This window comes from Caretta caretta, chromosome 1 (assembly GCF_965140235.1).
Source record: "Caretta caretta isolate rCarCar2 chromosome 1, rCarCar1.hap1, whole genome shotgun sequence".
NCBI classification, from domain to species: domain Eukaryota; kingdom Metazoa; phylum Chordata; order Testudines; family Cheloniidae; genus Caretta; species Caretta caretta.
The window spans coordinates 51,308,506-51,335,225 of record NC_134206.1 but is presented as its reverse complement, the minus strand read 5'-3'; the positions used below and the strand labels follow the sequence as shown (position 1 = coordinate 51,335,225).

Here is a 26,720-nt window from a genome sequence, read left to right as displayed (position 1 = left end):
GATAGGAAACCATTATTATAACTGGTCTAACCTCCCACTTTGCCTTGCATCCCTGACTGCTTGATCCAATCTCTTCTCTCAAGGGGGAAGAAGCAGTACAAGACTTCCTGGCAGGAAGTTCACAGTACTTCTGTTCATTTGCTTATAGAAGTGCGGTATGGGAGTAGAGTTAGGCTGGCTGCATTAGGCTAAGAGGTGTCAGTAACAGAGAATTGTACTTAAAAATAGTGTGTTGTTATTGCTTCCATTTAGCTGAAACTTTAATTTTTGAATTGTACAGGTACTGTATTTCTCTACTGTCCTTGCATTTTTCACTTCTTTTTATTTGACTGTATTTCCACAGTGTTTCTTTTAAACCCTCCATTTTTATTCTCTTTTTTAAAAAAATAAGGGCCTGACATGTCACACTGCCCCCTGTGTAGTGAATCATACCTGTGCAAAGTGGATGTAAAATGCTACCATTCTGATTTGGTAGCATTTTACACCCGCTTTGCACAGGTGGATATGACTGCACAAGGTGCAAAGAAACACTGGAGAACCATCGCTACAGTTAAAATCAGTTTACTTGATATGGTCTTCCAAGTTAACCTTTGACAATATCTTGCTTTTTGATATTAAATGTGAAATGCTCAGGGACAATGTGTTAAATTTTGTGATAGTGGTAAAAGGTAACATTTTCAATAACAAGATTCAACAACTAAAATTTTTCTGATTATAAAGATTAGAGACCCTTAAAGTCTGTCCAATGTCTCAACAAACTCTAATAAGTGAATAAGTAAACTTTAGGAGTTCTAAAAATCATCCTGCAATTCTCATTCCACTATAAGAGAGAGCTGAAATCTCAATTAATATTATCTTTATTGTAGTCCTCTCTTGTCTGTCTCCCCAGTAACTTAATTAGTCTGAATATTTTATTTCTTCCTTCATTTTTATTGCAACATTGAACCTTAATTGAATATTCAATTCTAAGATTTTAATAACCTAGTTAATTCCTCAATTACAGTACCTTAATCATAACTTCTTTTCAGAGAAACAATTCAATTATTTTGGTCCTTTTGTTTCTGTTCCTTGAATATGCCTGGAAAAATAAGTCTGAGGTCAACTCTATAGTTGTGACCTTCCTTTTCTTGGGGGCAGGTTCTCTGGGTTTTATAAAAACTGTCCAGGCTTCATGAAATCCATGTAGTTTAACCCTAGGATTATCCTTGATTTGAATTTCATATTGCAAGATTTCTTACTAATGGGGCGGTCACATCACATCTCTAAAATCATGACCTAAACCATCTTCAAAGTAAAGGCTCATAGGAAATTTCATTTTGATTACAGAAAGTGTTTCCTTAAGGCAGAAAGAATGGATCTGCAGAGGGAATGAAGCCTAAACAAACTTGCCAATACTGATCAGAGTGAGGATTAGGACCTAAACACTCCAACTCCCTCCCATTACTTCTATTACCATTACCTTCATCCCCTCGCCACACACTCATTCCTACTGTTAGGGTAGACATAAGATAGAAAATATGGACCTGAGAAATTATTTTTCCAGGTTCTGCAGCTAACTGCTGATGAGCGAGAAGAAAAGACATGAGGTTACATGTGGGCTTGTCCTCCACATAAATTTTAAGCCAATTTTAGGACTCTTATCAAAGACGCCTCCTTGTACTTGCCTACTCTCATAATAAATGAGTTCCAGAATGACTGGCAACATGCTCCTGGAAGGCAACCAGCAAATATGGGGACCTTTTGGGATATTAGGTAAATCACGGCAATGAAAGAGTGTTAGGAACTTTTGAAGCAAAATCTGTATGAATCTCATTTTCCAAGTGAGGCTTTTTATAGATGGCACAAAGATGCCATCATGGTGGGTACAGTCTGGGGAGACTAAGGCTTCAGCTGCCTTTTATCTCCTTGACCTGCAGAGAAACTTATGTTCACCTTTTTCTGTCTCCCTTTGAAGCACAGAGAGCCATTTGTCATGGAGTCTGCAATTATACTCTGCAAAAATTGACAAATTTAAATGATAGATTATTAACCCCAATATCCACTATGGAACGATTAGTGCATCTCCACAATTTCAAGATTTTATCTGGTTTACACATCTGAAAAATTTATATTAACCTTTGTAAGTCAGGATTTTCTGAGGTGTAGCAGACTACACTTGTAAGGTGGAGGGTGAGAGCTAATAGACACGACTCCATGCATTCTGTCCTCCTGGAACCAGCTAGCTCTCTCCACTCTTCAGGATGTACCACATAACTGTTTCCTACCTATAAGGTCTTTGCAGGATATATCCAGTATAAGCCTTTGCCACTCTGGTATCTAAGACCATTCACAAATACAAATGTCCTGATAGGGCAGTCAGTGAGAAATATCTTGACAGATTAGGAAGTGAGGGGATAGAAGGTACTATAGTTTTCTCTTTTATGACTGGTCTGGTAGGAGCACAGAGGATGCCCAGATCAGGATGTCATTGAGATAGGCATAGAGGTATATCACTTCCAGATAAAAACTGGCCCCTGGAACAACCAGGATCTTCATGAAGACCTAGGTATGAATGAGGCACCAAAGACAAGAGAGTGCTGATCACTGAGGGCAAATCAGAGAAATTGACAGTACCATGGGTGTGGGGATATACAGGCAGGTGTTCCACAGAACAATCTAGCAAAGGAAATTGGCCAGCATGAAGAAATGAATAAACTCTGAAACTTACATTAACAGAGGCAGATGCTCAGGATATGGAGGTCGAGGATGGGCCAGAAGACATTCCCACCATGAATAAGGATTTAATGGGAGTAAAGTCCCACTTCTCTTGCTTGCGGTTGGGAGGCCAGGCAAATGACTCTTGCCAGAGGATCCTCAATTTCAGAGTGCAAGGCACAGGCACTCGTGTAAGCCTGAGAGAGATAAAAGGCTCAAAGGGAAAAGAAGCTCTTTACTTCCTCTATAGATGGGAAGAGCTAGCTCTGTCAAGATTAAATACTCTCCCACAGTATTCTTGTCAGCAAGTTAAAGAAGTATGGGCTAGATGAATGCACTATAAGGTGGGTAGAAAGTTGGCTAGACTGTCGGGCTCAACGGGTAGCGATCAATGGCTCCATGTCTAGTTGGCAGCCGGTGTCAAGTGGAGTGCCCCAGGGGTTGGTCCTGGGGCCAGTTTTGTTCAATATCTTCATAAATGATCTGGAGGATGGTGTGGATTGCACTCTCAGCAAATTTGCGGATGATACTAAACTGGGAGGAGTGGTAGATACGCTGGAGGGCAGAGATAGGATACAGAGGGACCTAGACAAATTGGAGGATTGGGCCAAAAGAAATCTGATGAGGTTCAATAAGGATAAGTGCAGGGTCCTGCACTTAGGACAGAAGAACCCAATGCACAGCTACAGACTAGGGACCGAATGGCTAGGCAGCAGTTCTGCGGAAAAGGACCTAGGGGTGACAGTGGACGAGAAGCTGGATATGAGTCAGCAGTGTGCCCTTGCTGCCAAGAAGGCCAATGGCATTTTGGGATGTATAAGTAGGGGCATAGCGAGCAGATCGAGGGACGTGATCGTCCCCCTCTATTCGACATTGGTGAGGCCTCATCTGGAGTACAGTGTCCAGTTTTGGGCCCCACACTACAAGAAGGATGTGGATAATTTGGAGAGAGTCCAGCGAAGGGCAACAAAAATGATTAGGGGTCTGGAACACATGACTTATGAGGAGAGGCTGAGGGAACTGGGATTGTTTAGTCTGTGTAAGAGAAGAATGAAGGGGGATTTGATAGCTGCTTTCAACTACCTGAGAGGTGGTTCCAGAGAGGATGGTTCTAGACTATTCTCAGTGGTAGAAGAGGACAGGACAAGGAGTAATGGTCTCAAGTTGCAGTGGGGGAGGTTTAGGTTGGATATTAGGAAAAACTTTTTCACTAGGAGCGTGGTGAAACACTGGAATGCGTTACCTAGGGAGGTGGTAGAATCTCCTTCCTTAGAAGTTTTTAAGGTCAGGCTTGACAAAGCCCTGGCAGGGATGATTTAATTGGGGATTGGTCCTGCTTTGAGCAGGGGGTTGGACTAGATGACCTCCTGAGGTCCCTTCCAACCCTGATATTCTATGATTAATTTACATACTATAATTCAATCCAGTGCTGATCTGTACAGTGCACTATGCTTTATCGTTTTGGAGTTTGTGATTTTGTTTTGGAAATATTAAATAGTGCATGTAAATATAGTTATGTATGGATGAGAGACTGTGAAAGATATAATCTGGGGAAAGCGTGTCATCCTGACAAAACAGGTTGTGAACATTGGGTAGTGAGCCCAAATTCAACTAACAAACCAGAAATTCTGCCACAGCGACCAAACATTCTGTACAGACTTTGCCTTGTTTTGGGTTTCCTATCCAAATATTCTGGACCCTATGCGGAGATGACTTTGTTGAATCAGAACTGTGCAGCAGCTGAGCTAGGTGAGCTGACTTTGATCTGTGACTGCCTGGTCCTGGTGCAGTGGGGCAAGACCTGTTAGTGAGGACACTGCTGGACTGCAGCAGACAGGTTAAGGGAAGCCTCTTCCTAGATGGATTCTAATTGGATTCATGACAGAGGTTTAGATGGGTGAGAACTAATTTGTGAACCACAGTTTGAGGCCTCAATAAGCTGGGGGCAATTAATAACTGGGACTTTGGAGTCGACCATTGCCTCCACAACACTGCTGGGATTTTGCTAACTTCATTGTATTATGTAAATAGGTATCTATTGTGCTTTTCCAAATAAAAAGTATATGTGGTTTCCTATTCCCAAGAATTCCTCAGTGTTGTCAAGTAGGGAATAAACACCTATAAAAGTCACCAGGGTATATATATTTTGAGATCCTAAACCCGAAGGGTGGATAAGATTTAAACAGTGGCTCATTTATTTATTTTAAATGTGAGACCAAGACATGATCTGAATCTGGCCCATACCCTCCTCTCCCTCTACTTACTTTCAAATGAGGTCCCAAAGCAAGTTCTTGCACTTCTCTTCTCTTCCAGCTCCTCCCCTAACTCTTTCTGGTGTCATAAACCAGCCTCTTGCTTTTATAGTTTGTCCTCCACCAATTTCAGGGCTGATCCAGAACCTGAAGACTGAACTACAACCATCTATCCCCCTCTGCTCTGCTAACCCATCTTAACTGCCCTACTGAGCTGAGACTAGTCCAGCATTTTTCCCCTGGGCACATCACAGGATTTGAGCTCCGTCCTCTCAGGAAACATAGGTGAGAGAAATTGTCTCAAAGGGTTCCTACACTGGTTACCTCCCACATCCCCACTCCAAGTGTAATCTTTCTGCTTGGTGTCATTAGCAGTAATAAGGGCCAGGCTCAGATGATGTCTAACACTTCCATTTAAAATAAATAAAATTAGTCCCTACTTAAAGCTTTTGCAGACCCAACAGCTCTCTATTAAGGCAGTCTGGCTCTGGGGGTGGCTTTACTTTTTTATTCATGTCAGGCTTAATATTGCAGAGGGGGCCCCAGCTTCAGTCTCTGCCTGTTCTGGTCCACTGTAGTGTTTGTCCACTCGAACACACCCCTTCAAGGACCTTGATACCCTTATAAGGAAATCCCTGAGTTTGGATTTTGCACCCACCTTGGTGTTCCAGTTCCTCAGGAAAGAAGGACTTGTAACGGGAGAACCATTCCTAAGGGACCCCTTGGAAAACCAGGACCTGTAGCAGGTCAGGCTGTGATTGAAAGAGTTGTGCAGTAACAACTCAGGTTGTTTGTAGTAACTGGAGGTTGTCAAATAGTTTATGAGGAGCTGATACACCTTGCACTTCGGAGACAATAAAGATGCCAAGATCCATAGTCAAAGTTATATTTGTGACTTCCTAGAATATTCTACTTGTACAACTGAACCTTTAAAATGCCTTAAGGAGCACAAAGAGTAAAGGACAGGCACGCCTTTGTACAGACTATAGAGCAAATAAATAAATAATAAAAATGGATTGCTTATTTTGAAAGAACACTGCAGTCTAACAGATGTCACTATTAGGAGGATCATCCTTATATACAGCAGCCTAAATGTATAGATTCTTAATTACAAACCATTAGCTTCAACTATTTCCCCTTGTAGAATGCCAAACAAATTCCTCTCCCTTCCTTGATGTTTACATGCTTCAAATATTTGCAAATGGTTTTCATGTTATAGTCCTGTCCAAATTATACACATTTAAATTGAATCCTGCAAACACTTACGCATGTGTTTGATTTGAAGTCAACAGGATTACTCATGTGCTTAAAGTGAAACACATCTAAATGTTTGCAGGACTGTCACATGCTGTAATTAATCACATGTTTAAGTGTTTAAAAAGTCTGGAGTTACTTCATATAAGGGTTTATCTAGATCAGAAAGTTGCACCAATTTAATTCTGTTTTTAAATTGATATAGAATGCAAATACCTATGTGGGCACTCTAATTTTGCTTTAAGAGTGGCTTACCAGGGTTTATCCTAAACCTGTTTCTGAGGCCTGGTCTACACTACAAGCTTACGTCGAATTTAGCAGCGTTAAATTGAATTAACCCTACACCCGTCCACACAACGAAGCCATTTTTTTCGACATAAAGGGCTCTTAAAACCGATTTCTGTACTCCTCCCCAATGAGGAGATTAGCACTGAAATCAACATCGCCATTTCAAATTAGGGTTAGCGTGGATGCAATTCGAAGGTATTGCCCTCCGGGAACTATCCTACAGTGTACCATTGTGACCTCTCTGGACAGCACTCTGAACTCGGATGCACTGGCCAGGTGTACAGGAAAAGCCCCGGGAACTTTTAAATCTCATTTCCTGTTTGGCCAGGCGAGCTTATCAGCACAGGTGACCATGCAGTCCCAGATTCAAAAAAGAGCTCCAGCATGGACCTAACGGGAGGTACTGGATCTGATTGAAGTATGGGGAGAGGAATCCATGCTATCAGAACTATGTTCCAAAAGACAAAATGCCAAAACATTTCAAAAAATCTCCAAGGCCATGAGGGACAGAGGCTACAGCAGGAACACAACACAGTGTCGCGTGAAACTTAAGTCGCTCAGACAAGCATACCAGAAAACCAAAGAATCAAACGGACGCTCTGGGACAGAGCCCCAGACATGCCGCTTCTACGCTGAGCTGCATGCAATTCTCGGGGGGGGGGGGGGGGGGGAGACACCACCACTACCCCACCCCTGTCCATGGACTTCGATGATGGGGTACTCTCCACCATGCCTGAGGATTTTGTGGATGGGGAAGATGAGGAGGAGGAGGAGGAGGAGCTTGAGGAGAGCACCCAGCACACCATTCTCCCCAACAACCAGGATCTTTTTATCACCCTGACTGAAATACCCTTCCAACCCAACCAAGCCAGAGAAAGGGCCTCTGGTGAGTGTACCTTTTTAAATAATACATGTTATAAAAGCAAGCGTTTTTTAATGATTAAGTAGCCCTGAGGACTTGGGATGCATTTGTGGCCAGTACAGCTACTGGAAAAGTCTGTTAACATGTCTGAGGATGGAGCGGAAATCCTCCAGGGACATGTCCATGAAGCTCTCCTGGAGGCACTCTAAAAGCCTTTGCAGAAGGTTTCTGGGGAGAGCAGCCTTATTCCGTCCTCCATGGTAGGACACTTTACCATGCCATGATAGTAGCAAGTAATCTGGTATCATTGCATAAAAAAGCCTGGCAGCATATAGCATCCCGGTGTTTGCTGGCATTCAAGCAACATCCGTTCTTTATCTCTCTTCCCGGATACCAGCCACGCGGTGGGGGGAAGGGTAAAGCAATCATCCCAGAGAATTGGATGCGGGGGGAGGGGGGGTTAGTTTGGTTTCTGCTGCTGCACATTAACAGGAAAACCACAGCACTAAATGGCCAACTCAATGTGCTTTGCTTAGTATGGGAGAGGAAGGCGCTGCTGTTATGAAGGTTGCAGAAGCTGAAAGACTATGGCTTACCATGGCCGCCTGCAAGCCGAATTCTGTTGTCCGGCACTGCATGTGTGATCTCTAACACCAATGCCGCAGGCACTCAATATAAGATGCAAAATGCGACCTTGTACCAAAATCACATGTGCTATGTAATGTGAATAGTGTTGTTCACCGTGAAAGCATATAGCCATTGTTCTGTAAAACGTATCTTTTAAAATACTTTACTCCCTTTTTTTCCTCCAGCAACTGCAAATGTTTCAAGCCTCCCTCCTCCATCCCAAAGGCTATCTCAGATAAGGCGGTGAAAAAAACGCACGCATGATGAAATGTTCTCTGAGCTCATGCAGTCATCCGGCACTGACAGAGCTCAGCAGAATGTGTGGAGGGACACAATAGCAGAGTACAGGAAAGTTGCCGATGAATGTGAGGAGAGGTGGTGACAGGAAGATCAGAGGAGGCATGAGGCAATGCTGGGGCTACTGCAGGATCAAACGGACATGCTCCTGCGTCTGGTGGAGGTTCATGAATGGCAGCAGGATCACAGACTGCCGCTGCAGCCCCTGTTTAACCACCCTCTCTCCTCCCCAAGTTCCATAGCCTCCTCACCCAGAAGCCCAAGAACACAGCGGGGAGGGAGAGGGGAGGCTCCGGGCATCCAACCACTCCCCCTCAGTGGACAGCCCAAACAACAGAAGGCTGTCATTCAAGAAGTTTTAAAGTGGCCTTTTCCTTCCCTCCTACCCTCCTCCCACACCCCACCCAGGCTACCTTGTGAGTTATCTTCCTATTTTTATAATCAATTAATAAAGAATACATGTTTTTAAACGATAGTGACTTTATTTCCTTGGCAAGCAAGCTGTGATCGAAGGGGGGAGGGCAGGTGGCTTACAGGGAATTTAGAGGCAACCAAGGGGGCGGGTTTTCATCAAGGAGAAACAAACAGAAGTGTCACACAGTACCCTGGCTGGTTTTCAAAGCTTCTCTGATGCGCAGCACGCCCTGCTGTACTCTTCTAATCGCCCTGGTGTCTGGCTGCACGTATTCAGCGGGCAGGCGATTTGCCTCAACCTCCCACCCCGCCATAAACATCTCCCCCTTACTCTCACAGAGATTGTGGAGCACACAGCAAGCAGCAATAACAATGGGAATATTGGTTTTGCTGAGGTCTGAGCGAGTCAGTAAACTGCACCAGCGACCCTTTAAATGTCCAAACGGCACACTCTACCACCATTCTGCACTTGCTTAGCCTATAGCTGAACAGCTCCTTACTACTGTTCAGGGTGCCTGTGTACGGCTTCATGAGCCAGGGCATTAAAGGGTAGGCTGGGTCCCCAAGGATAACTATAGGCATTTCAACATCCCCAACAGTTATTTTCTGGTCTGGGAAGTAAATCGCTTCCTGCAGCCGTTTAAACAGACCAGAGTCCCTACAAACGTGAGCGTCATGAATCTTTCCCAGCCACCCCATGTTGATGTTGGTGAAACGTCCCTTGTGATCCACCAGTGCTTGCAGCACCATTGAAAAGTACCCCTTGCGGTTTATGTACTGGATGCCCTGGTGGTCCGGTCCCAAGATAGGGATATGGGTTCTGTCTATAGCCCCACCACAGTTAGGGAATCCCATTGCAGAAAAGCCATCTAGTATGAGCTGCACATTTCTCAGAGTCACTACCTTTGATAGCAGCAGGTCAATGATTGCACTGGCTACTTGCATCACAACAACCCCCACAGTAGATTTGCCCACTCCAAATTGATTCCCGACTGACCGGTAGCTGTCTGGCCACGCAAGCTTCCACAGGGCTATTGCCACTTGCTTCTCAACTGTGAGGGCTGCTCTCATCTTGGTAATCTTGCACTTCAGGGCAGTGGAAAGCAAGTCACAAAGTTCCATAAAAGTGCCCTTATGCATGTGAAAGTTTCGGAGCCACTGGGAATCATCCCAGACCTGCAACACTATGCGGTCCCACCACTCTGTGCTTGTTTCTCAGGCCCAGAATTGGCGTTCCATGGCATGCGCCTGCCCCAGTAACACCATGATCTCCAAATCTCCAAATAGAAATCTGTGTTCATGTCCTCATCACCGTGCTGCCGTCGCCTCCTCGCCTAATTTTTCAGGTGCTGGTTCTGCATAAACTGCACGATAATGCGCGAGGTGTTTACAATGGTCATAACTGCTGTGGTGAGCTGAACGGGCTCCATGCTTGCCGTGCTATGGTGTCTGCTGGGGCAATCCAGGGAAAAGGGCGCGAAATGATTGTCTGCCATTGCCCTGACGGAGGGAGGGGCAACTGACAACATGGCTTACAGGGTTGGCTTACAGGGAATTAAAATCAACAGAGGGGGCGGCTTTGCATCAAGAAGAAACAGAATGGCCCCCTCAAGGATAGAACTCAAAACCCTGGGTTTAGCAGGCTGTTGATTTCACGGAGGGAGGGAAGAAGGGAGGAGAAAATGAACACAAAACAAATCTGGTCTATTTCTTGTTTTGATCCACTTCATCTATCTTTATACATCTTGCTGGCAGCAGATGGTGCAGTACGACTACTGGCCATTGTCATCTCCTGGGTGCTCGGCAGAAGACGGCGCAGTATGACTGCTGGCCATTGTCATCTCCTGGCTGCTCATTAGAAGATGGTGCAGTAGGACTGCCGGCAGGACTGAATCGCTATGAGACGAAACTTAAAAGGGAAATGACCCGGCTGAGTCACTCCCATGTTTGCCCAAGTCCCTGCCTGACCTCACTGAGGTCAAAAAGAGCTAAAAGAGCTCGACTAAAAGAGCACCCTGGAGAACAGTGATGATGACTACCACTCACACTGCACTGTCTGCTGCCAAAGACAATGAGCTGCTGCTGTGTAGCAACGCAGTACCGCATCTGCCAGCACCCAGGAGACATACGGTGATGGTGAGCTGAGCTGGCTCCATGCTTGCCGTGGTATGGCATCTGCACAGGTAACCCAGGAAAAAAGGTGCAAAACGATCGTCTGCCGTTGCTTTCACAGAGGGAGGGAGGGAAGGTGGGGCTTGACAATATGTACCCAGAACCACCCGCGACAATGTTTTTGCCCCATCAGGCATTGGGATTTCTACCCAGAATTCAAATGGGCGGCAGAGACTGCGGGAACTGTGGGATAGCTACCCATAGTGCAACGCTCCAAAAGTTGACAGTTGCCTCAGTACTGTGGATGCACTCCGTTGACCAAATGCTGACTAAATGCATTTAGAGCATTTGTGTGGGGACACACACAATCGAGTGTATAAAAAACACTTTCTACAAAACCGACTTTTATAAATTCGACCTAATTTCGTAGTGTAGACATGGCCTAATTGACTTAAGCTAAACCAAATAAACTAAAAAATAAACCACTCAAACTGAAATAAGTGTGTCCACATCAGGATTTGCACCATTTAACTAAATCAGTTTAACTGAACCATAATAAAACCAATGCAACTTTTTTGAATAGCCAAAGCCCTACATCAGTCATTCTTCCTAAAGATTCTTTGTTGTTTTTATATACATTTCTTCCAACCTTCCTACATCTTTTAGTGTTAAAGTGACTACAAATAAACATAGTATTCTAAGTGAAATCTCACCATAGTGATAGAGAGTGGCTAGAAATTCTCCAATCCACTTTGTGTACATTGCCCAATATTATTTTGGACTTTTGATACCATAATAAACTGCAAAGCTCATATCTGCTTTACTGTACATTCACTCCAGTGTTTGCATCTACTATGTTTAATTTGTCCACTAATTCTGTAATTCTCTCTCTAACGCTATCAAAGTAATCTAGCACAATTTCATTTTTGTAAACCATTTACAGTTCCACAGCTTCTCAAAGAAACTATTTTCAAAACCTATTTACACCTGAACTGCAAGATTGAAGTTTTGAAATGTTATCTCTATGAGAGTCTCATAAGACGTTTTATTTGTTAATTGTAAGTAAATCAATCATTTTTGTTCATTATATGTGAAGTTTCCCTCATAATTCTCCAGGTGGCGTCTCTTGGGAGATCTTGTATGCAATGTGTAATGTCTAAAATCCAAGTCTTTCCTTAAGAAAAGGAATCAGGAACAGATCTTTTCCTTGCAACACTACTCACTCTTAAAATGCGTCCTTTGCAGACCCTTGGGTTATGATCCTGATTAAACTTAAAGCATAGTGGGGAAAATCCCTTTTAGTGAATCAGAAGAATAAATGAAACATAACTTCAAAACTGCCAAGCATTGAAGTTTGTTAGCTATTAAGAATTTCAATTTGTTACTTTATACTTTTAAAGCAGGTGAACTAGTAATGTATTTTAAATAAAAAATGTCTTAGTATTTAAGAAAATAAACCTCTCTTGTTGACAGATAAGGTACAGAAAAATGTAAGTGATATCTGATAAGGCTTTATTATAAAAACTTGAAGAATCCTATGGGATAAAATCACTCAATTTATGCAGAAGCTGTACCTCTGAAGAAGGGAAACTTTAAAAGAAATCTGGAAATAATTAGAAGCTATTGTAGTATTGCAAAAAGATTGGAAAAAATACTGAAATCTATATCTGCTACATATCAAAGAAGAAAATATAATGAAAAAAACTAATGTAAAGCACTTTTTAAAAAAATTGCATGGTTTGAGAAATCTGCCACTCAAGGCAGCATCACAGCTGTGACAGAGTACTAGGCAATGGGGAACAAAGACTATAATCAAGCACAGATCTTGTCAAAAATAACACATCTTCATCATTTTTATGTGAAAATATACTGCATCCAGGATGAGGATGCCTGCTTTATACAACATGCAAGTCATTACATATTACCAATTTTCCAGAAAAAAATATTTTAAGTATTTGAAGAACCATTTTTGTTCTATGTAAATATAAAAAGAAAATAAACCTAAAATTAATTTAGTTTTAGTCTAATAAAATGGGTGTTGTTATGGTTGGTTAAAAGAAAAAAAATACGGAAAGATATACCAAAAATACAGAGAAGAGAAAACAATTCTTAAAACCAAATGATGCACTATAGCTACAGAAGTTCCTTAAAGCTTAAAATGTATTTTTCACAGAGACTCAAAATTCCTTTGGGGGAATGGACTTGATTGCATATCCTTCAGAGTCTAAAAGGCTACCCATATGAAATGAATTATCCATGACATGTACCTTCAGACATTTGTAATGTGATATTTCATGTAAATTTAGACCATACCTTGGACGTGAGCCACTGGCAATGTTAAGTTTATTCAGGAGCTCAGATAAGAAAAAAAATTCTGACATCCTCGCTAATCTGTAGTCGTTAACATGGAATTTCTAACATAAAGAGCATAAAAGCATCTAATTTGCTGTAGCAAATGAAAGGAAAACAAACTTTGCATTTCCCTTTCCTTTTTCGATGTCTAAAGTTACCCTGTTCTAGGCAAACAATCTTACTTTTCAAAGGTTTCTAGATCATCTGTCTTTTGAAAGACAAAAATACACAAGGCAAACTTCTACAAGTAATCTGGAGAATGTAATACATTTTGAACACCCATTTTAAATAAAGATTTGCTCATGTTATCAAAAAAGCCGTAGTTACAACACAAATATTTAAAGAACACACAAAACATATAGTACTTCCAATCTGTATTTCTCAAATCATCTTATGGAGAAGGGCAGGTACCATTATCCCCATTTTATATAAAAATCAGTGGCAGCATTAAGAACGGAACCCAAGTCTCCTGACTCCCGGTTTTGTGGCATACACAGAAAACCACACTATCTCCCTATACGTAGTTTCTCAAAGTCTCTCTCCTCTTAGCCAATATTTTCAACTATTTTCTTCATGTTCAAATTCTTGAATATTTATTTAGTATTGACCTTTTTGACAGCTAGTTTTAAAATTAAACAGAAAAGAAAGTCTATATAATTACTTTATATAAAATATTGGGACTGCAGGTCTGGTGGCTTGGTGGCACTACTTGATGTCATACAACGTTCTAGTTAGATTCATTTTAGTAGTAGTATACTCAGGCTTGATAAAAAAGAGGGGAGAAGAGTTGTACCACTACATTAGAACCCACTGTTGATCAATTCCTATAGGAACATTTCATGCCATTCTGTCAGAAGGCAACAATATAGAAGGAAACAATGTAATGTTACAACAGCCATCTCTGAATTTCCTAGTGACAATGGGGTTCTAAATCTTCTTAATAGGATGCAAATGGAAGAATCCTTAAATGCTACGAAATGTCAGATTTGGGGGACACAGTAAAAATTCTTCTTTATGTGGGTGATTGGGTAGAGAGAGGAAAGCTTGTTTATACAAAAAACATTAAAATTCTTGGTAAAATAGAAACTGAATAAATAATTCTATTTTTTAAAAATCTGTGTACACGCTTTTTTCACCTTTGAAAACTGGACAGTTATACATTTTGAATCATTAAATAACTTTTCTAAAATGCATAAAATATCAAATTGATTTAGCTACATTTGTTAATAGCTTCACTAAGAAGTCTAAAGAAAAAGCATTGCAGAAAGAGCTTAAATTTCTCACTCTTCCTTTCAATCAATATTTGAGGCAAAGTTTCATCTCCAGGGCCCTTAATGGCAGGAATTCCTGGAGCCAGCAAATGAGTAATGTTAAACCTATGATTAGATGATGAGGCCATCAAAGACACTAGACCCTAATGCTACATTCCACTTTATTCCTGTGATTTGCAGTAAAACCAAAGACTAAGGGAGAAGGCATTGTAAGTTATTCCTTCCCTCAAGTAAAGGCTTCAAAAGCTGTTAAAAAAAAGCAGCATGACATGAAACTCAAAGGCCTTAATGGATCTTTTGGAATTTCCCTTGAACCCAGGACTTAAGCATTAGGTAACAAATTTTTCAAGTGCCCTGCAGGAGAAGGTTTGAAGTTCAAACCCCACTGAGGATTCCTGCCAGTGATGTATTTTTCTTTAACTTCTCCCTAACCAATATCCATCTCGGCTAAAAGAAAAATAGGATCTAATGATTTCCTTATGGGTACAGGCTCGAAGAAATGTAACCTACAGACTGGCAAACAGCAGGTAAGTTGGAAAAAAAGCAGCTACATTCAATTGTAAATATTACTAATTTTCAGCTCTCTGTACTTTTGACCAGTCTTCACTTAAGCTGTCACTAAATACTCATTGTTTGGGCATATTTCAAATATGCACAGTGGATTCTACAATACAAACTAAAAGCAAGTACAAGCTTAGTAATGGGGTGTGTGTGTGTGTATGTATCTATATAGGCACCTCATTTACACACTACTCTGTATACATTTAATTGTTATTTAGGCATTTGTGTGTGTGTGTGTTTGTTAAACAATATGAAATTAAAGCTTTGGAGAAAATTTAGAAGCTGTTTTGGGATTGGGGATCTAACAGGGTCATACATATTTGCTGTAGAAAATGAATGAAACCAAAGAATATTTGTTGATTCTTTAATACAACTACCTTTTACAAGATGACCGGTATGTATGAAATCTAGCCAGTAACACATTTTAAAGAAGTTCTTCAATTTAAAAATATTTTTAATGATTTTGTATTCTCAAATTTTTCATCTTTTTAGATTTCTCACAGAAACACTTAATTATGTTGAATAATTTGAATGTATGATATTGGAAAAATGGAAAATAAAAAAGATCCAAACATCTGAGGGATCATTAATAGCCATTTTACCCAGCTTTTTAAATACTGACCGAAAGCTTACATTAAATGTGCAATAACTTATGTCATATATCCTAGAGGTAAAAGTTAATGTCACTACATAATAACGTTTTAAAAATAGCTAATTCAGGAAGATAAAAATTTAATGTGAAATTATGACCAAAAATTCTGCATAACAGGATAAAGTATATCATGTATATGCATATATATTTTACACATAACTATTTAGAAAAGATTAGTTTGCATGTCAATATGAATGTACTGCTGCTCTACAACATGTACCAAGAAATTACACTGTACAGAAATGTGTGAGAAATGACATTTGTATTTGCATCGTATTCAAATAGAAAGAATGAAAAGAAAAAAATAAGCGAGAACAACAAACTCAAAATTTAGTAATATGTCACTGTGTGAAGAAACTAATACAATTAAAGCCAAAAAAAGTCTTACCTGTGAACAAAGCAGCATAACAAGTTCAACCACAGAAGTACTCGACTTCATGCAAACAAGGCCTGCAGTAAACAAACAATCAAAAGTGAATTAAAAAGGTTACTTATATTAAGTTGTCAAAACTCTGTGGTTTCATACATTCCATAAAACTGAATTTGTTTCCTTAAAACCAATCATTCCAATTTACTGAAACAAGTTTGAAGTGAAAATGGCCTTAAGAACTTTTGATTCAGGTATACATAAATGTACAGAAAGGAGCACACAACTGTTTAGAATCATCATTGTCATATGTAGGTCATAGGTTTTTATTTAATCATATTTTCTATTTAAAATAATTTTTTTTGAGGGTTAGTGCATTTCAGTGACTAGTACAGTAGAAGGCAATCTTACCCAAGAAAACTTCATATAGAAATACATTGTGAATCTACCACAACAATCTTTGGAGGTCTGAACCTACATAGACTTATGCATATGAATAACTTTAGTCACATACTCTTGTCTTTGCAGGATCAGACCCTTGTTTAGTAACTAGTTAGAATTTCTTTTGGAAAATTCCCCTTCATGTAGCTGAAAATATAAAAGGTATAGTTAAGGAAAATATGATTGCCATAATAGCTGTCATTTGTTTAATGTGCTTCTGAAATAATACAATTAACTACAGGCTTCCACTAAAATGTCTTAATATAAATGTTACTTTGTTTCCCCCAAAATATGGGTTGAAGATGTAAAAGAGAAATACATTTTCTTAGTTACAGTGTCAGTAAAAATAAAATCAACACTTAGAATGATGAATGAATTTTTTCATCTGTAATTCTTAGATCAATCATTTATAAATTAAAGCAACATGAGCATAGTTAAATATACAGAACTTTATACTTAACTCTGAATAATTATTACAATATAATGTGTTCATATTTATTTGCAGCTTCAGAACTGTAGATTTCCTTTTGGAGAGAGAATCAGTGTCACATCTTTGCATGTAAAAGATACATTTTAAATAGTGGATTGATTCATTTGAAATACAATAGGCAAAAATACAATAGGAGAAAGGCAAAATTATTTTGTTAATTTTAAATATGGTAGTTTCAAATTTTAAAATTAAATAGGATATACATTCATTTTAGTAGTTTGGGACATAGACACGCTTCCTAGGATGTTGAATAAAAATGTCAAATATAGAAAAAGTTTCTTCATAGCACTAGTTACTAAATGGAAAGTTGAAAAGCAAATGGATTTGTTTTAAGTAGGTTTCAACAAACAGCCATTCAAGACAAAAGTACTCCTACACAATAACATGTATATTTATTGCAGGTAGTGGATAAATACTCTTTTGTGCCCACTTAGCTAACAACCCCATCCTTATTGTACTGTAAGACAGAACAAGCTGTAAGAAGCCACTAGTATTCCATTTTATCAGTTCTATGAGCAGACAGTTAACTAATGAAATAAGATGTAGATGTGAAAAGCTCATTTAAGGAGACAATTGCTGTAATTGATCAGCTATTCTTATGCTCAAGTGCTAGAGGATCAAAAAAGATTAATGGGACACTTTTCACCTGCAGGCTACCTCAACTATTTGAAACCTGACAAAGAAAAACTAAAGAGGATGACCAAACTATACAGCTAAATCAACACAATTAGCATGGATAATCTGAGTATTTCAAGACAGAATGTACTGTTTGCACCTATATAAATCCACCTTAGGTTCACTGGAATTCAAAATTCTGTTTCTGCCCCACATACATATTTCCTTTCAAAATTAAAACTTTTGTCTTTCAGTGTGCGATTTAGGCAAAATAATTTATAAAAAAATAATTCCTGTTAATTTTCTCAAAAATTACTTCTTGAACTATTAATTAATCCTTTAAAAAGAGAACAAATGTTTCCAGTCATCACATACAACTGAGTAGAATAAAGACAAGATAACTACAATAGATAAGTAGCTAGGTCTTCCTCTGTATACCTTTGATACATTTTCAAAAATAAACAGAGTGAACTATGTGGAAAATATTTTGTACACAGCACAAATATGCCCAATGCACATTTTTCTGTTTGTTTCATAACATTAGAAATGTCTGAAGTCCAAAGGCATTTTATAGTAGTTAAGTCATGTGCAGAGCTCTCACTGACGTAGACAGTTTGGTGTATGGAACAAAAGTTGAACAAGACTCCATCTGACAGAAAGACAAAATTATTATTCATTATTTCTATTATGCTAATAATTTAGTATCAGGGTCCTTTTGTATTAGGCAGTGTGCACACAACAAAATACCTGCCTAAAGGAACTTACAATCCATATTAGAGCAAATGTAGCTATTTGTAATATAAAAAGTTACCATAATTTATCAAACTTTGAAAAATCTTCCTTGTATTATTATTGGCTTAGTGAAGCGAGGCCCCACACTCTACTTCATAGCATTTATCTGTTTGTCTGGATGTAATATGATAACTTTGGAACACTGCGTCTGATCAATTCCAAAATTTCAGGTAGAACCCTATTGATTTGGGTGAGGGGAAAAAAAAAAAAACAGACTGGGGAACTGAAGGACACAGAGCCTCTGACATCTGGTTAGCACACCAATCAGGTCTGTAATTGTCTATAGATCAAAGGCAGTTGATGACAGCTATTAAACACCTTTCATCATAATGCTGTTCCCACCCATCTCATTCCACTACATTTTAAAATGTTGACACCCTGAATGACTTATCTCTCAGACAGAAAAAAGGAAGTTATTTAACAAATTACAAATTGTAAATATTTAACCATTTACACATGAAAACAGGTGAGGAGGGAAGGCAGCTCACAGGAAGCCTGAGTGTGTGTGGAGTGTGTGTGTTGGGGGGGGGGGGGCAGGGAGTGGAGTGATGCAAAGAGCCTCTGCCTATTGAATAGGAAGGCCACTTGTCTGGTTTTAACATAAGAACATAAAAGCGGCCATACTGGGTCAGACCAAAGATCCATCTAGCTCAGCATCCTGTCTTCCGATAGTGGCCACTGCCAGGTATTCCAGAGGGAATGAACAGAATAGATAATCATCCAGGGATCCATTCCTGGCAGCCCTTCCATTCCTTCCTTAGGAAGAGACAGGTATTAGTAATTTTGATCTGGATAGTCCTCTTATCGGGTGGTTTCTTCCATCTGGTTCTGAAACAAAACTGTACGTGGATTTCTCCCATATTGGACAGGGGAACACCACTTTGAAGAGCATGCAGTACGCACCCCCACCCCCAACCCCGCCCGGTGCGACCCTGCACACACCATGCATGCAAGGGTCATGCCGGCAGGGGCAGACCCACACTTCAAAATGACACCTCTCTGTCCAGCATAACCTCGCATGTGCAGTCACACCAGCAGGGGTGGGCCATGCCGACAGAAGCAGGCCCACGTTATTCCCAGAATAGCAGAATGTCCGGTGTTCCAGGAATGTTTGAGTGGCCACACTACAAAGCAATGAAGTGTGCAACCCTCTAGACAAAGGTGGCCTAACAAAGGAAAAGTGAGGGGGATGCACAGAGCTTCTAGCATACAGCAGAGGGGGAAGTGGTGGGGCACACAGAGACCCTGCCATGGGGGCAGGAAGGATACACAGTGCTTGCCATATGGAAGAGGAGAGACTCGGAGGTACAGCAAGCCACTGGCATGGGTGGGAGAATAGAAAACCCTCATATGGAAGGAACTATATCCTGTGTCCAAAGAACTGGGGACATACAGAGCCCCTGGCATGAGGGAGTGGGGAGCAGATTTGCAGGGAGTCACTGAAATAGAGGGGAAAGGGAGGCAGGCACTCAGGGAGCTTGTGAAGGGGAACTGAAGGATGCAAGGAGCCCATAGTGTGTACAATGAGTTTGGCCTACTGAAGCAATCAAGCGTGCAACCCCTTCTAGCTACGATAGTACCCAGAGGCCCATGCTGATACTGGGGCCCCATTGTGCTAGGCACTGTACAAACACACAGGTAACACACATTTTTTCCCCGATGGGCTCACAGTCTAAATAGCCAGGCAAAAGGTGGGAGAAAAGAAATTTTATCCCCATTTTACAGATAGGAAAGTAAGGCACAAAGTGATGGAGTCACTTCCCCAAAGATCACTCTGTGCCACAGATAGGAACAGAATCTGTGTCTCCTTAGTCCCAGTCTTGTGCTTGACTTGCTAGCTTACCCTTCTTTAAATGAAATAAACATCATTCCACAGGCAATGCATGGGGGGAGTCAAGTGCCCCCCAAGATTGCTGCTTGGCTTGCTGCGGGACAGGGGGAGAGGGGTTCTGTCCTTCTCCTGCTGTGTCTACCCCTGGTACACTCGGCCCCTCTCCCCAACAGCCAGGACCGCCACTCAAGGTCACTGGTCTGTGCAGTGCAGCAGCTGCCTGAGAAAGTCTGGCTGGGCAGGCGGCGGCTTCCACTACTGGCTAAGGCCTGGCTGCCTGGGACAGGGACCAAGTGAGCCGGAGTCCCTTCTTCCCCCACCCGGCATGTTTCTGTCTCACTTGGCCCCTGTACCCGGCCCACCACTGCCTCCCCAGCTAGGCTCTCTCAGGCAGTCGCCATGCTGCACAGAGGAGTGACCTGGCGTGGCCAGCTTCAGCTGCATGAGAAGCGGCTCCGTCCCACTTCCTGCCCTGCCCGGCCCGGCTGCCAGGAAGAGCAGCCAAACGTGCTGGGGGGCAGGCGCAGTGAGAGAAAGACAAGCCCCCCTCTCCCTCCCACAGGTAACGTAGGGTGGGGAGAGCGTGTTGGCCCCAGGGTGGGTGCAGGGCGGGGAGGTCACTGGGCAGAGGAGACATGTGGGGCGGTCACGTGTCCTCCCCTTTAGATTGTGTCCCGTCCCCCCCAGTCTGGGGAGGACAAGTCATCTGTGCATCATTCTTATTTCACAGTGATTTTTAGAAATTATACAGTCATTAAATTGGGTACAGATTGCTACAGCGAATTAGAGGGACACAAAACTGTGGCTTTTGTGATTGTGGAAAACACACATCGATTCTTCCCCCTCCCTCTCCCCCCATAGCTCCAGTGATAAAATGTGTTGTAATTTGAAAGAAATAACTAACTGTTGCCTGCGTTTTTCAGCTTTCGATGGGTTGTCCATATACAGTCTATATTAAATGCTATTAAAGAAGCTTAACATAATTATTAAAATACAAGTAGATACTTCTCGCATACATCAAGGTCTTTGTTCAACTGAATGGACTATATGCTGTCTCTATTTGCTCTTCTTAGTACTTTCTTCATAGTCTAGTCTCAGTTCATTAAATATAACCACCAAGTTCAGCAGTTTGATGGCAACAATGACCACATGTATGGATACAGTAACTGGGGGCACCAAGTGCACGACCTTAGCTAATCTGTAATAAATGATGTATGGCTGGTAATTAGTTGGAAATGCTCTGGTTTTTCAGTGCTCTTCAGTTGCCTCTTAATATATGGTAATTATTTCTTTTGCCATCACTGTGACCTATTAATGCATAAAAAAGATTAATTTCAACTTTACTACTTTAAGTTATGTCTGTGGCATTAATACAATGAAAGCTTCAAAACTTTAAACTCACCATGCAGAACTAGTCAATCTGTATGAATTTCTTTTTCTCAATAAATACAAAGGAGGATGATAACATCATTTTTTAAAAAAACCTTATGAAAAAAGATCATGGTTTTGAATTTCTTTTTATTATTATTAATACAATGTGTGTAGGAGTCTAACTGAAATACCATCACTATTTCGTCTGGTCTTTATCAAGGTTTGTCTGCAGTTTCTTTCAATTATTTTACTTTGGGTTAACTTAAAACATTATTGAACTAGAATCAATTGTAATATTAGCATGGAAAAATGTTTTATATCCTTTATGGAACTTAGAAAAACTCTTAATAATTAACCAGATCATTAGAACCTGCAAATAACTAACTCAATTACAGTTCCTAATTTACTGAACAAGTCTCAGGTATGTTTATGCAGAGAGTGAGAAAGCAGCTTACTTATTATAGACTTAATTCACATAAAAAACTTGACACTCTCTCACCAACCCATGGCATATACTCAAAACTTAAGAAGGTCTATATAGAATATAAGCATGTGTGAAGAAACAAAGCTATATTATTGTTATATGCATTATTTTTATTACTATGTGGAAAGTGCATGAGATTAAGAATATTTGGAAATAAACATTGCTTAAATCTCAAATATTGAAAAAACTTGAACGGGATACACCTTTTCCTTTCCTCTTCTAACTTCTTATTGGCTATTTTTGATTTCTTTCCCACTCATATAGGGTTTTCCATGTCCTTGTAACAAACCTAAATTCCCTTAGTTTATCTGTAGGGATTGCTATTGAGTATCACAAGACACTCCCCTTCCACAGGAGCTGAGCACTCTGTCTCCACCACAAGTCCCACAGTCCCACCTGGCCTGTATATCCAGGGATGGAATGGAAACCAAACATGGATCTCGCTACCTGACACAGCACAGATAATTACAACTGTCCAATTGTATTCAGCCTTTCCATTGTATTTTATTAGTGTTTATTAGAGATGGTTCACCAAAGTGGTGATGAAATTAGGTTTAGTCTGAGGGGTCGTATTGGTGACTGGAGCAGGATTAGTTTCGGGTTTAATGACATTAAATCTATTACAAACGTATTGTGAAATTTTGGTTGAAAATGGCAAAATGTTTCAAAATTAGCAGTTCTTGTAAGATTTCCTCCACCTGGGGCCAAAACCTTATGACTGTTTACTTGAGGGATTCTGGCCATATCCAAAGTGGAGCTAGAAAATAATCTTCCAGTTTTTGAATTTAGAAAAAACAAAAATGTTATGTGTGGGTTCACATCTGTAACCTTCCATTTCCCAACCTAACCTGACATTCAAAGGGATTTGGATTCAATGCTCTGGCTTTGGCTCAACTGTAGTACTGACTCTGAGAGATACACGAAGGGTAAGCCAGTACTGAAGTGATAAAGGTTGTATAGGGAAGACAAAGAGCTCAAGAAAGAGTGCAGCAACAGAGATGGAAATGTTGGAAATGAGTGATATATGTATAAAATTAATTATTAATTGAAATGAGACAGCTTAACTCTTGGACAGGGAAAAAGTGTGAAAGGTTATTGGAAGGATGAGATGACTTAAGTCAGCTCACAGAGGATCACTGTAAGAGGTACTTGCCTGAGCCCAGCTCTGGAAAGACAATGAATTAAGCAGTACTTAATCAGTAGCCAGCAGTGGAAAAATCCTTCCCTGTTCAACTAACCCATATGACAGTTTTTTATAGAAATATTGTTAATTTGGTACTGGTGGAATATTAGTGGCTCCCTGAATCAGGTGGGCTGTGCCTTCTCAAGGGAAAAGATGAAGGAATACTGGGAAAGATGATACAAAAGGAACATGCAGCAGGATATAACCCTTTGCAAGACTTACATTGAAAGTTGGATTTCAGAACTGACAGTATTGCATAGCTTATATGTAATTGGGTTATGTTGGTGGGCTAGATTTGCCAATAGTGTAAAGCCTGTCAAACATTCAGTAATGGTGGAAAATCTGCTGGGGAAATGCCAGCAGTGGCACAAACCGACTACAACCTCACATAACCTGGGGGTGGGGATGGGGTCACTGTAGTCTAAGAAGTTGGCACCAATCAAAAATGTGGCAGGTAGAGTCAGGGTCACTGACTGAGCACTGATCCTCAGCAGGTCTTGCTGGCAGAATTCCTATGGAGAGCCTCAGGGCAAAATAAATCGGCCCCTATGCTAGGCACCATGAGAGATGGGCTGCATAACCATCACAGCCTGATGCCCCCACAAGGGGTAAATCCCCAATAGAGTACAAGGGGCTGCTAATGAGAGGTGTCATTTAAGTGAATATAAATTTGACCCAGCGTTTTTATAGTTAATAAAAATTGTTATGTTTACATCTCAGTCTCGTCTGGTCCTGGTACCAAGTACTATGCAACATGTGTAACTGTTATTCTCTGAAGTTAGTATCTTATATATAGAAAAGCCATCGCCTTGTTTCTTAGGCCTGGTCTACACTGGAGGGGGAATCGATCTAAGTTACGCAACTTCAGTTATGTGAATAACGTAGCTGAAGTCGACGTACTTAGATCTACTTACCGCTGTGTCTTCACTGCGGTAGGTAGACTGCTGATGCTCCTCTGTCGACTCTGCCTACGCTTCTCGCTCCAGTGGAGTACCGGAGTCGACGGGAGAGCACTCAGCAGTTGATTTATTGCGTCTTCACTAGATGCGATAAATCGACTCCCGCTGGATCGATCACTCTGGAGGTAAGGATAGACATGCCCTTAGATATCAAATAGGTCACTGAGGAAGTATCTCTCAAAGTTTGTGGGGATTTCTGGAACTCCTATCTTAAGGACACTATTGTGAGCATTGATAGGTCATGTAAATAACACAAAATACCTCAAATTGTCAGTTCAATTTGGGCTAAGATGTAAGAAACAGATCCTAATTCTAGTCTTACAGTAAAAAAGCATGTGGATTTCTACAAGGTTCAAATACTCTTTCTAAAAGAAAGAACAGCTACATATCCTTATCCATTCTGGTTACTAAAGGGAACCTAAAGTAAAAACATAACATATATAGAACAGTAACATAATGGCAAAAAACCACAACAACACTGTGATTATAGGAAGGCCATTTAGTGCAATATATACAAAATTTACTCTTAAAAATTACAGGCTTTCACACTATCTCATGAGCTATAATGATGCAAATATTACAGAAATTGGTGCCACATTACTCTTAGGAATCCAGTCTCTCACTAGAATTTTTGTCCAAGATACATTAATGTGAATAGAAGTCTTATATATAATTCTCATTCATCAAATGGAGATGAAAACACTTAATCCATTAAAAAAAACCACAATTTAATTTATAACATTGCACAAAAGGGTTTTCAAACATCATCCATTTTGTCCTTTTCCACATCTGGTAATTCTTCAGTAAGACATCAGTTACTGATGTTCTTAATGTATTATATTTGTGTTTCCCTCTTTTAGTAAAAATAGTTAGCTCCGGGCACCTTTGAACATATTTTGCAGTGATAGATTGTATTAATTTGTCTTCTCCAGCTGACATAAAGGGGGCAGATCTTCAGCTGGTGTAAACTGACATAGCTCAATCAAGAATCTATTAATATGACACGCACTAACCGCCAATGGTACAAAAAGCACCCTAAAAGATAGTTTTAAGGCACCGATTTTGGTGTCAACTGAAGGGAATGGGACCACTTTTGAAGCAAGGTGCTATTTAATATGAGTAAAAATATCAGAATTTGGCCCTAAATTATTAACAGCAGAGCAACTAAATTCACATATCTCAATCTACTCAATCTAGTTCTTTTAGCACATCTATACCAGCAAATAAAAACCCAATGATCACACTTGAATTTCTTCTCATTCATATTCACTAATATTTCTTTGCCCACAGTTGATCTACCACTTTTGGACACAGTTCAAACTGACAGATAAGGAGTGAAACCAGCCGAGCTGCAAGCTGTTAGCATAGCACAGTCCTGAGGTCCTCATGCAGTTTTATAGATCCATAATTTTTTTTAAGACCATTATGATTCCTGCACAACACAGACTACAGAAATTTACCTAGTAACTCCTATCTAGCCCCATAATTTGTGGATGAACTAAAGCTTATCTTTTAAAAAGACATCAAAACTTGAGTAAAGACTCAGTAATGGAGAATTTACCAACCCAAATCATAGTTATTTTGAAATATTTATTTTTGTTTTTCAGTTTCCTTTATTTCAATGACAGTAACCGTCCTGGTATTGTTATCAGCTCCCCATAAACCAGCATTGACATCACTCTGTCTCCTTCATTTGTCATCCTACATTTGTCTCCACAGACAGACAAATTCTTTTGCCCTCATTATTTATTATTTGTGATTTGCCATTATAAAAATGTCTCCATAGACCAGAGGTTCCCAAAATGTTTTTTGCTGAACCCTCTTTAGAAATTCATGACACATGTATGCCCCCTTTGTCACAGGGGAAAGGGGAGACTTAGATGGTGGTGAGTTCAGAGTCCGTGTGAAGGGGAAGGTAAAGGTGAAAATGCCAAAGTGACCAGCATGTGTGCAGAAGAGCCTCACGTGCCCCATTCAAATCTCAGCTGCCCAGAGAGGCAACTGATGCACGGTGGCTCTGCAGACTCCCTGTGTGTATGTATGCATGCAGAGTGCAATGTCTTTGCTGTGGGGCCAGCACGTATGCATGGCACCACTGTGGGAGTGGGGATGGGGGTAGGGTGGGTGAGAGAGAGAGAGAGAGAGAGAGAGAGAGGAGGAAAAGGGAGTACGTTCTCACAAGGCTGTGGCTGTCGTGACAGTTGGCAGGGCAGCAGGTTGATGGCACTGTTAAGTAATGGTAACAGGGCCCCAGAGTGTTGGGATCCTGGGTTCGGCCTCCCCCAACTCACCCTGTCCCAGGGCACACAGGGGATAGGGTTGGATTAGCACTGGCTACCCTGAAGAAATAAAAAAAAAAATCTTAAGCGGTGATGTCCTCGTGCTCTCCCGGTGATCTCATTGCACCACCCAGGGGTCTGTGCCCCACAGACAAACACCACAATTAGCATAAAATAGTTTTGATCAAATGACCCACACCAATCAATGAAAAATAAGTGTAAAGACTAGACAATGTACTGTGTATGCTTAGCAGTTAATTTAAAAAGGTAAA

General features: G+C 40.6%; 1 protein-coding gene across 5 annotated transcripts in view; it reads right to left on the bottom strand.

Moving 5' to 3' along the window:
- NBEA (neurobeachin) overlaps positions 1-26,720 on the bottom strand; it is an 858,254-nt gene that overhangs the window by 387,358 nt on the left and 444,176 nt on the right. For all 5 annotated transcript variants that reach the window (XM_048847621.2, XM_048847613.2, XM_048847638.2 and 2 more), the window contains one exon: positions 16,025-16,086. In XM_048847621.2, coding sequence (XP_048703578.1) covers positions 16,025-16,086 — 62 coding nt within the window. The remainder of the gene's footprint in view (positions 1-16,024; positions 16,087-26,720) is intronic.